This window comes from Mucor mucedo (genome assembly GCF_025094135.1).
Source record: "Mucor mucedo strain NRRL 3635 chromosome Unknown EV154scaffold_107, whole genome shotgun sequence".
In the NCBI taxonomy this organism is placed as follows: Eukaryota; Fungi; Mucoromycota; class Mucoromycetes; order Mucorales; family Mucoraceae; genus Mucor; species Mucor mucedo.
This window is the reverse complement of record NW_026252391.1, coordinates 93,097-105,589: the sequence shown is the minus strand read 5'-3', so window position 1 is coordinate 105,589 and position 12,493 is coordinate 93,097. Positions and strand designations below refer to the sequence as shown.

At 38.1% G+C, this 12,493-nt stretch overlaps 1 protein-coding gene across 1 annotated transcript; it reads left to right on the top strand.

Moving 5' to 3' along the window:
* Nucleotides 1–9,322: 9,322 nt before the first annotated feature.
* On the top strand, nt 9,323–10,097 carry EV154DRAFT_485096 (uncharacterized protein; the record flags this gene model as incomplete). The annotated part of the gene is made up of 2 exons (XM_051598727.1): nt 9,323–9,575; nt 9,643–10,097. The coding sequence occupies 2 exons, from the start codon at nt 9,323–9,325 to the stop codon at nt 10,095–10,097; spliced, it is 708 nt and encodes a 235-aa protein (XP_051453833.1).
* Between the last annotated feature and the right edge of the window lie 2,396 nt (nt 10,098–12,493).

The window sequence follows — 12,493 nt, the reverse complement described above, 5'->3', positions numbered from 1 at the left end:
AGAAAGTGCTAGAAGTTCACGGATGTATAATTACAAATTGCGTTTAAAATCATAATTTGTATGAAAACGAATGAATTAAAATGTTTCATTCATCTTTATTAATTTAAAACATCTCAAAAATGGATAATAACACTCAATCAACATCTCGCACTGTCCACTCTGCTCGTGTCCAAACTGAATTAGAAATGAGACAATCATTGGAAAAAACAAATCAATCACAACTTAATTCACGTCCTAAGAATACAAAGAGAGCATATGAACCCAAGATTGAAGAATATCGTAGATGGTGTGATTCAAAGTATGCTCATGAATCATTTTAATCACGTTACATAGTCAATGGAGAAAAGGCGCACTTCTTTTTAGATGATGCTGTAAGTATTCTATTTTTATATAAAAAATTCCATTTGCTAATAATTTGACCGCATACTTAGGTGGCTGGAAGATCAAACCGTAGTAAGAGAAAGAAGGCCAACGATGGAGAGGAATCTCCTGCTCGTGTAATTAGATTTGCTACTTTAAGTCAATATGGTGCCGCTATAGTTCATCTGTGGGAACGCCAACGCCAGATGAAAATCAACTCAAACACTCATCCTAGAGAAACCTTTGCCCCATTACTTGAGAGAGTTAGAAGAGAAGAAGAAGAAGTAAAGAAAGCGAATTTTGAGGATAGAGGAGTTGGTACTATTATGGATGGTTATACAACCACTGACCAAATAGCGGATATCACAGCGTACTACTTCGAGCAAAAGACAGTTAAGGATTTACTTAATGGTCTATCTTTTTTGTTGTCCCATTTTTGTCTGTTAAGAGGTGAATCGGCCCGTAAGGCAGAGCTTCCAGATTTACAATTAGTCAACATCGAGAATGAAGGATCTGTTGCATGCCCTGCTATGGTTTTGGTGATGAGACAAGGAAAAACTAACAAGTACGGAAGACTGGAAATTGGAGCTTGCTTAAGAAATGCAAGAGTTGAAATCTGCCCATTCATGATGCTTGGTGTTTATTTTTTTTCCAGATTCCACATGGAAGGTGAACCATTTCCCAATTTCGACCACTCAAAAAATTGGTTTAATGTGAAGATTTTGAAGCATGTTCAAGATCCTACCCAAGAATGGACTTACCACAGTCATCTAGGCGCAATTGATAAGGATTCAAGGCGTGCAATATCACATCTTCAAAAAAGACGCATGTTAACCGTGGTGCTGCTGCAAGAATGGCAGATTTACAAGGTGTCGATGAATCTGACATTCGTCGAATGGGTCGTTGGAATAATTCATCTATGAATGGTGCATATTTGACAGGTCTTCCTAGAGGTATCATGCGTAGCTTGGCTGGTTTTCCTCAACAAGGTACTTTTTTTCTTCCCCGCAACACCACCATTACATCCGAAAACTTGCAAGCAAAATTGTTTCCAGAGGCAAGTGTGTGGTTAAGTAAAATTCACGAAGGCCATGCTGAGCAAACCGTATCTGCCGAAGGTTTTTTGAAGTTATTGTTAACGATCAGAATCACGTTTTTGCAAGACTCTGTCTTTATGCAGCAAAAATTTTCTAGTCATCCTATCTGGAAGCATGATTTGTTTCAAGATGAAGAGTACCTCTCATTTAAAAGGTAAAAAAAAAAAAAAAAAAAAAAAGCATTTAATTAATCCTTGTTACTAATTTCAACTTTGAAGACAATTGTTAGCATCTTCCCAAGCAGAAGAAAACCAAGAGAGTATCATGTTGCAGCGTGTAATTCCTTTGGTTGAACGCAAGTTGGCTAATATCGAAGACAGTACCAGAAGCGCATACGAGGCCCTCGCTCAACAAATATCATCAGTCTTAGAAAAAATATCAGATATCTCCACTGGAAGAGCCCCACTCCAAATAAACATTGAGTGGCCACAAGGAGAAAGGGACTGCCAGCCATTGATTCGTAACACAGCTGTAACAACACAGCAAATTACAGCCGAACCAACTTGCAATTCCCCAGCCGAACGAAGTAATTCCAGACCCCCTTCAAATTCATTCAGATTGAGTACTGTCACATATCTGTATAGGGAATGGAAAGAAGGTCTGGGCGGTAATCATTCTGTAGAGTTTATGAACGCCAATCACCCTGGTTGGTATTCATCGCAAAAAAGCTTTTACATGCGTAGAAGAAAAATCATCAAGGCTTGTGAAGAATACGCTGCTTCTGAAGGATGGACCGTTGAAGATGCTATAAGAAGAGCGGAAACTCTTCGCATCAGAAACAAAAAATCATTAGACTACCTATCCAAAAATAGCGACCTAATTTTCTCCATGATTTAATAAAATTATTCTTTCTACAAATTAAAATCTTCCACTTTAAAATGTATAAATTGAGGCTATATAAACTTGTTTCTAGAAATTTGATATTCGCAATGCATGTTGATCAAGTATTCGTTGCTTTTATAAAAAGCTGTTATTTTATTACATAATTGATTTATTTTTTATAAGTGTAGGTTTCCCGACCTTCAAATAACTCCAGTTATTGTAGGCTGGGGCTCAATAACTCCACTTATTTGGCGGCGGGAAATAAGAATTGAGGTTTCCTTTTGGTTTCCTCAGGTTTCCCGACCAGAAGATAAATACGTTTAATCCTCTGTTCCACTCTCAAAATTATTTATAATTTTAAAAGTAGATAGACCTATACTTTTGAGTGAGTTTTATTTAGAAGTGAAGTCTAAACAATTCCATATCCTTTTCGATGACAGAGATGCGCGACCAAGGCCTTCTTCAATCTGAAATGTTCAGATGCATCAATGATGTTTCCGTGGCGCTCTAAATAGCTAGAAAAGCTATAGAACGAAGGATGGCGAGAAATGTCTGCAACATCAGAAGGGTTGGCAGGATGAGACTTAAAATAATTGTTTGGAAGCGTGTCGCTCTCATCCCGCTCGTCTTCGACTATCATTATATGCATAATTATGCACGCCTTCATGATCATACCAAGATCTTTTCTTTTCCACAATCTTGCAGGACAACTAATTATAGCAAAACGAGCCTGCAATACGCCAAAAGCCCTCTCGACATCCTTACGGCATGCTTCTTGTTGTTTAGCGAAGTTCTATATTTTAAGAAGTCATGATTAATGGCTAGCATATATATTTCAATATTCTAGAAACGATATTTACTGCCTCGGCACCAGGTTTTGGAACAGAAAATGTCTTTACCATATTGGCAAAGTTGGGGTATATCCCATCCCCAAGATAATACCCCATGGTAAACTCCTGGTCACCGACGTCAAACTTCACATCCACGCTGCTGCCGTTCGTATATTCATCGAACAAATCCGATCTTTCAAGAACATTAATGTCATTCAATGAACCTGGTAAGCCAAAATGGGCATGCCAGATCCACAGGTCATACGAAGACACTGCTTCCAAAATCAATGTCGGCTTCTTTTCCTTGCCGGTATACTGACCATGGTATGCTGTTGGACAGTTTTTCCAAGTCCAGTGCATGCAATCGAGAGACCCGAGCATACCTGGGAATCCACGTTTTTTGTTCTCTTCGAGGAGTCTCTCGGTATCTTCTTCGTTGGGTCTTCTAAGATACTCCTCTCCAAAAACCTCAACGACAGCAGCGCAGAATTTCGTCATACTTAACAAGGCAGTACTTTCACCCAAACGCAAATACTCGTCTACCGTATCAGCGCTGACGCCGTAGCATAACTGACGTAATGCAGCAGTAGCCTTCTGCAACGGATGAAGGCCCATTTTTCCAGCAGCATTTGGCGTTCTTTGGAAATACGGATCATGCTCGGTGATAGCTTCCACAATTCGAAGAAAGACATTCTTACGCATTCTGAATCGACGACGAAATTCTTTTTCGCCGTAAACCGGGTTTTCGACAAAGTAATCATTTAATAGACGTTGATAGCCGGATTCACTGTCTCTGTCAATGACTCTGCGTCCCTCGACTGAACCACCTGTCGTTGATTGACTGTCCATTTCATCCTTAAGTCTTTTGATGTTCAGTATATGAAGGACATTATTATTTGCACGCTTTCTGAGATTCAGGAGTGCCATGGCTGCGAGTTGTTCCATCTTAAAAAATTCGGGATTGAGTAAAAAGATCTTGACACTTTTTTTTTTTCAGGTACATTTAATTAATTAAGTTTTTTGAGGTCCGTTATTTCAGAGTTTTTTTTTAAACTGCTGGGGTTGACAAAACTTTTATTGCTGAATTTTTTAAAAAAAAAAACTCAAACTTAAGAGTTTTTTATCGGGCACTGCTGGGGATGCTCTTATACTACTAAAAATAATGAAAATATTCCGATTTTAATTGGCATGGATTTATTTCATAAATTAAACATGGGACTTACTGGATTAACAATGGAAGACTTGCAAAACTTTTTTCCCTTGATTTTAATTTTAATTTAAACTTCGCTTAAAGCGTTTTCCGATTAAAATCGTTAAGGCTTCCAAAACGTTTAGACAAAAATTAATTTTAATTAAACTGCACAATATATTTTTTAATTACTTCGAACTCTATTTTCGAGAACATTTCTTCTGTAGTTCCATGTACCGTAGTATACCGTTCGAATTTGGTTTATACCAACAAGCCTTGTTCGGAAGTTATGCAATCTCCGCACAACAGTAAGTATGTCATTTCTTTCCTGTTTGTGTGATGGAAGCTTCATATGGAGCCTTCCAAACGACTGTTGAAGACATCTCATTCCCCATTCAACGGCTTGTCTATGTTTGGTGATGACTGCGTGCTTCTTTTGCGTTTCGCGATCAGCTCGGTTCAAACCTATTGCATTTTCCTTGGGAACGCTCAATACCTTTGATGCGAATTCCCTTTTGCAAGGAAAAACAGAGTCAGCAAGGATCTTGAAAGGTTCAGGGCATCGACGAGAGAGCAAATCTCTATATAAAGGAATAGAGATTTGTGCGTCATGCCATGAACCAGGACAGTTGTATCTATATATGTAATCATGCTTATCAGTATTCATTTGTAAACAAAACTGTTTTCATTTTCTACCTGACATAACAAATGCATCCATCTGGAGTAAAAACGATTACTTGAGAAGCAAAACAGTCGCCTTTCCATCCATTGTAATAAGCATTTTACTTCAAAGAATCTTCAGGATGTTGGATCCTAAGGTTGAGTCCATCAACAAAACCAAAAAACACCTGTGAGAACTCCTCTTTCGAAATCATTGGTTGTGTTTGACAAAACCGTTTCTTTAAACTCGGCCTTTTCGCTTGAAGAGGGCCATCCAATCTTCCATCGTGGATCATTTGGTTTTGATCTAAACACCTTTAAAAGCGTTTCAATACCCATGTTCTTGGATCTACTAACAGTTGCAGCAGGAACACCAAAAATTATGCCCAACGTCTCTTGCTTCATTGTATTATAGAGCCACATCAAGACTAAAGCAAGAACCATTTTGGCATCAAGAACACGAGGCCGTCCAGTTGGACACTCATTAGGATATTGTAGCTTGAACTCTTCATACAAATTTTCGAAAGCTTCCACTGTCAATCCCAAATGGCACAGGAAAGATTTGCGATCACGACCATTAATTAATGCTGTTGCAGCAGATTCGGAAGGATTACGCAAGCTTCTTGAGTTTATGTAGGATTGGTCCGCAATACAGCGGTTTAACTTCAAATGGTACAGATGGCATATAACAGCAGCCGAAAAAGCAGCAGTAGTAATTAAATTGAATTTTTGTTTTTTACTTGACGGCATACTTGTTTATTGTTGTTGCAGCCAATAATAATGTGGCTTGTTGTTACACAGGATAGGATCTTTCCTATAAATACGCTTCCTTTTTTTCATTTCTTAGAGCATCCCCAGCAGTTGATTAAATTGGCGCTTTTCGTAAATCTAAAAAAAAAATTTAAAAAATGATTCCCCAGCGGTTGATTAAAATTTGAAGTAAATTTACATAAACTTTATTTTTTATCTCAAATTGCACAGATCTACGAAATTACACATTTTTTTTAAAAAATTTTAACTTCTCGATTTTTTTTTCTTTCTTGATATTTTTCGAATAAACAATGACTAAAACGCAACAAGACCCTAAAGCTGACAAGCGTACTCGTGGTTTTAATTACACCGAGGAAGAGGACGTTCAGTTGTGCCATTCGTGGTCCTCAATGAGTAACGATCCTATTAAGGGTAATGACCAAACTGGCCCTGACTTTTGGCAAAACATTGCCGATGACTTCGACATTAACTATGTCAAGAGGTATAAAACGCCTCCCAGGGAAAGGTGTTGGTCGTCTCACCGGGTTCGGTTCACGGCCATTGCGAAGTCCGTTAGCAAGTTTAGTGGTTTTTTCCAAACTTGTATGAACGGTCCCTCTCCCAGTGGCTCAGGTCCCGAGGACATGGTATACATTAATACTCAAAATCGTTTAAAACACATAAAAACTTACATAATATTTATGGAAATAAAAGATACATAGAGCCATGGAGATGTATAGAGCCGACCCAAGTGAAAAGAAAGGTTTCCAATTCTTGCATTTGTACAAGATTCTTGAAAGTTGTGAAAAATGGAAAAGCAGACTTGAAATCGCTGAAGTAAGAGCCAAAGGCAAGGGAAAGAAAGCGGCATTGAGCCTTTCAGCTGAGGATACGTCGGACGAGGTACGTCCTATGGGACGTAAGAAGGCGAAGCTCGAAGAGCAAAACAACAAGGAAGATGTCAAGGAATTGGCATCATCCTACAATGCCTACATCGAGATAACCAAGGAGAAGATGGCATTTGCCAAGGAGAAGTTGCTTTACGCCAAGTCTCAAGAAAAACGTAAGATTGAGAAAGATATCTTGATGACGGATACCACTGTCATCAGTTATGGAAGATACAGAAGATACGTTGAGAATAAACAACGTATCATCATGGATCGTATCATGGCGGAGGAGGAGGCGGAGGAAGAGGAGGCCCGTAAACGCTCCTTGGCAAAGAATGTGGAAGAGAATGACAATTCTTTGTATGATCCTGATCAACCATCTTTGATCACCGATGATGATGATCAACAATCTTTGGGCAAAGAAGGGCCTCTTTTGGTTGAGGATAAGGAACCTGTTTTGGTGGAAGACGGCGAGCCTCTTTTGGTTGAGGATAAGGAACCTGTTTTGGTGGAAGACGGCGAGCCTCTTTTGGTTGAGGATGATGAACAATTGAGATAAATAAAAACTTCTTTTTCTCTTTAAAAAACTATTTTATTTAGAATTCTGTAGATATCTACATGTCGCCTCGTCTATCCCATAAGTGATCAATTAAATCAGATTGAAGCTGATCGTGCATATCAGCATTTCTAACACTGAAAAAGTTAGCAACAAACTCACCAAAGGAAATAGTACAACGAGATGATTGAGGAGGAGCAGAATGGGGTTCGTAAACAAGATCAAGATCTAGTTCACGCTCATCCTCAATAATCATATTATGTAATATGATGCATGCCGTCATGACTGCATGCAGATCGTCTTGCTTAAAGAGCCGGCAAGGTCTTTGTACCATAGCAAAGCGTGCTTGCAAGACACCAAAAGCACGTTCAATATCCTTTCTCGCAGCCTCTTGAGCCTTTGCAAAGTTCTATTATATAACACATTGGCATCAATACATCTCACACGATTTTACGAATTACCTTTCTTTTTTGAGACTGGGGGTTAGGTAAGGTCTTGACTAAAGTGGCATACTTTGGATAAATCCCATCTGCCAAATAATAGCCCTTGTCATAGCTATTACCATTGACCGTAAAGGTAACTCCAGGCATATCACCTTTAGCCAAAGTTGAAAAAATGGGGGAGCGGTGGATGACGTTAATGTCATTGAGAGCACCAGGAGTACCAAAAAAGGAATGCCAGATCCATAGGTCCTGGGAAGCTACTGCTTCCAAAATCACAGTTGGTCTGCCGCTTTTCCCGGTGAACTGTCCATGGAATGCCGTTGGACAGTTCTTCCAATCCCAGTGCATACAATCTATAGATCCAAGCATGCCCGGGAAACCTCTCTTCTCTCCAACGTCCAAAAGGCGGTCGACGTCCTCTTGTGTGGGGGTTCGCATGTACTCTTTCCCAAAAACATCCACAATGGCGTAACAGAATCTTTTGAGACTTTCCATTGCAGTTGATTCGCCCATACGAAGATATTCATCGATTGCGTCGGATCCGAGACCATAAGCTAACTGACGCATGGCTGCGGTCATCTTTTGGAGAGGCGATAACCCCAAGCAGTTGGCTGCGTTGACCTTTTGCTCGAAGTAGTCGTCGTGAGCCTCCACTTCCTTGGCAATTCGTAGAAATAGACTTCGTCTCATTCTGTATCTTCTACGAAACATTTTGTCTGAATAGATAGGCGTCTCCGAGAAGTAGTCTCTCATAAGGGATTGATGACCTTCGTCCCGTTTTCTCCAAATAATATTACGTTTTTTGACAAGACGTCTCTTTTTTTTTTTGGGTAACTCTGCTTTCAAAATTTTCAAAGTCTTCACTGTAAGATTATGCATGTAAGGTTCTTCTTCATCCTCATCACTTGATGTTAAATAGTAGTCTGACATTAGGACAGTTAAAGTTTTATAAAAAAAGTAACAAAAGTTTTTCAGGAAAATGACAGGCACCGAGTTTTAATTTTTTTTTTACTCAACAGCTGGAGAAATCTCAATTTAGCAAATTTGGTCACAAAAAAATTGATTATATTTAATGAAAAATTTAATCAACCGCTGGGGATGCTCTTAATAAATATTCTTTAGTTTTGTCTTCACCTAAATTTGGGATTTATCTTGTAATTGATACTAGTAGTATTTCCTACGCTTTTTGTTGCTGTTTGTTGTCTATTGTAAATTATACAATCACATCATCTTCTTACATAAACCCGTCGTAAACTCTTTTATCTTTGACATCTAAGAACTATATTCTCTTCTCATCTCTCACTGTATTATTATCGATTTGCATTTTATTGTCTTATCCATATATTTTATCGTCTAAGATCACTACAGAAAAATTCTTAATAAATAATAAAACTAAGTTGACAACTAAAAGTCTGGTGCTCACTATCACAATTGTTATATAATAATAATTGTCCCTTTTTAAATCTAAATCCGTACTAGCGCTATATCATTGTATTAAAGGAAGATATGAAAAAAGAATCGAATAAATAAAAGTAATCTTTATAGTTTAATCAATTTCTGTTCCTGTTTTAATATATGAAACAATATAATTTATGGAAAGAATGCTTTGTTTGGGACTGTCTCAAAAGTATTTAGTATTTAAGAGATGGTTGATATCATATTTACATGTTCTTTTATTATAATTACTTTTATAAATTCACACAAACAAAAACCAATTATTCATACAAAATGGGAAACAAGAGCGGATCAAACAGATTTTCAGCCATCGAGCAAGACGTTTTACTCGAAGCTGTTCAGGATAAGTTACCTACTGGTGCTGATGAATGGGAGCTTGTACAAGTTTTTTTCAAGAAGAGAATGGTTGAAGTTGCCAGCCAAAATGGAACCGGAAACAATCAAGTGGCCGTACAAGTCTATGACCGTGACTCCAAGTCACTCAAGGCGCTTTTTGGGAGATTCAAAAATGCGAAGTCACCTACAGGTATGTAAAGGTTTAATTGATGATACTCTTTTACAACTATTAACAATAAGTGTTGATCATCCACTAGGTACTCCAAGTAGGGGACCTTTGAGTGTAAAGGCAAGGGAGATCGAAGAGCTGATCAAGCTTAAAACGGCCGAAGCTGAGCTAGGAGGAATTGATGATGAATTCGAAGATGGTGATGTGGAGGCAGAGACTGTGGTCAAGGCAGTGGGGGGAGGAAACAACTTTCCAACAATCGAAGAGCAGGCTGTGGAGAATGCAGCTGCTGACGATCAACACGCTTCCTCTCCTCGTTCGGTCTCTCGTACGACACCCATACCAAGAAAGACGAGGGCCGCGCAGGCAAGTAATCTGCAAGATTTCACAGACACTTTTGCTCATTACATGTCTGCGGCCATCAAGACCATGGAAGGTCCGAGCTCAGAAGACTCTCCTGGTGCCGGTGGTAATGATGTCTATGGAAGTCGTCTGACATCGTTGGAGAGCAGCTTGGACCTGATGAGCATTACTTATTATTGAATGAGATTATCTAAATATATAAATGGAATAGGTGAATGATATGAGGGGACTTCTTGGTCAAATACTTGCGAGGGTAAGAACGATAAAAGCACTCATTCTTTGTATGGCAAAGTTCCTAATTGTTTTATGCTTAGATAAATCCCGCCGAAGAAAGCCATTCTTCTGAGGGTAATGAACAGAATAAGCGCCAAAGAAAAAAATAAAAAGTTAAAAAAATTAAAAAAGTTAAAATTTGACCTTGGTAGAGGGGGGGGGCCTTAATAAACTTTGGCTGTAAATTTTTAAATTAAAATCAAGTTAAAAAATGGTTACACGAATCCAAAAAAGGAGAAAATATTTAAATCCCGGTTAAAAATTAAATTTTGGAGTTTTGGAAGTCTTCCAATATCACATTTTAACATCCAAGATAGTAATCCATTTCCATCATCTCCTGCTGATCTAATTTCCACACCTAATAATAGTCCTTACGGAACTGAAGTAGAACGTGAAGCTATGAAAGCAACATTAGAACCATTATTACAGGAAAATGCTAATATCGACATGAAAAATACATACTGTAATTTACCAGGCGCTATTATCCACTTAAATACAAAGCCAGGATGCATCGCTTTTAAGAAACAATACCCTTTGCCATATGCATTTGAAACTTCAGTACGAAAGCAAATCAATACATGGTTGGAGGAAGGCGTTATTGAAGTAGCTACATCTCACACCGGTTTTAATTCTCCATTATTAGTTGTGGGAAAAAAGAACGCCGATGGTATCTTCTCTTTTGACAAAATTCGTTTAGTCACGGATGTCCGAAATTTGAATTCTATCCTCACAGTTACTGAAACTCAGAGTTATCCATTAATTCATGATATATTAGGTCGAATCGGTAATGCTGAGATGCATACAATTATTGACATTAAATCTTGTTTCAACAGTTTCCTTGTTGCTGCCGAAGATCGTCATAAATTGTCTTTCACATGTCCTTATTCTAACAGGCAATATTGTTTCGTCAAAATGTGCTTCGGTATCACTTTTGTTGGTAATTTGGTACAACGAGTACTCCAAGAACTTTTTTCTGATCTTCCTTACATCCAATTATATGTTGATGATTTGACAATTAGTACAAGTGGTCCTCTGACGTATCATACTGAATGTGTTGCTGAAGTATTAAGACGTTTGACTAAAGCTAACTTGGTTATTGCACCTGAAAAGGTTGTATCGGCACAAACTAGTATTCACCTGTTCGGTTGGTCATTGGTGAAAGGTGGTGGATTAGCTCCTGATCATCGAAAGGTCAACAAAGTTTCCGAATTTAAAATTCCCACTACTACCAAAAAGCTGCAATCTTATTTAGGTTACATGAATTTTTTCCGCGCATCTATTCCTATGTATGCACATATTAGTGATAAGCTCGATAAATTGCGTAACATCAAAGATTTACCTGCTGCTTGGACGGATGAACACACAAAAGCTTTCAACAATATGAAACTTGCACTAGTGTCAGCTCCACTTATCCATTGTATCGATTACCAATATCCTTTGCATGTTTCTACTGACGCATCCAATACGGGTATTTCCGGGGTATTATATATGCTCGTGAACACTGAAAAACGATTTGTGGCTATGGCTAGTCGAGCTTTAAACACAGTTGAATCATATTACAGTACAACACGTCGTGAATTATTAGCTATTGTTTTCTGCTTTGAGCGATTCAGTAAATGGTTGATTCAAAAGCATTTTACATTACATACCGATCACCGATCTCTTATTTATCTCCACAGTCAAGAAGTGCCAAATCACTTGTTACTGACTTATTACGAGACACTATTCAGTTTATCATATGATGTTGTACATTTGCCGGGTCATTTAAACGACATTGCTGATGCCGGTAGCCGTTTATTCACGGAGGACTATCATTTGAAAGGGGGAAAAATTGTTGATGAAACAACTTCTTCTTTCATCACCAAGCGTAAAAATAAACACGATAATCCAGATACACAGTCACAAATTTCAAATCCAATTCAAAAAATTCAATACAAGAAGCGCAAGGCTAAAGCTATTCCACAGCTCAAAATATCTTCGACTTTTTATAAGAAAGCTATGAAACAACATGGAAACGATTATATACAAAACGTTAAACACGAATCTAAGAATCCAATTGCATTACCTACACGTACATGTACTACTGGTACTAACACTACACCTATAGTTTTAAGAGCTTTACGGTTTGCTGACTACATGACTCCACCTGAGAAAGAACGTGATGATATTATCAACAAAGCACACCTTTTAGGACACTTCGGTACAAAGGCTGTAGAAGATGTTTGGGATGGAGATAAAATGTAAATTAAGGTAACAAAAAAAAAATACTGGAAGACTTCCAAAACTGTTAATTCATCAAAATT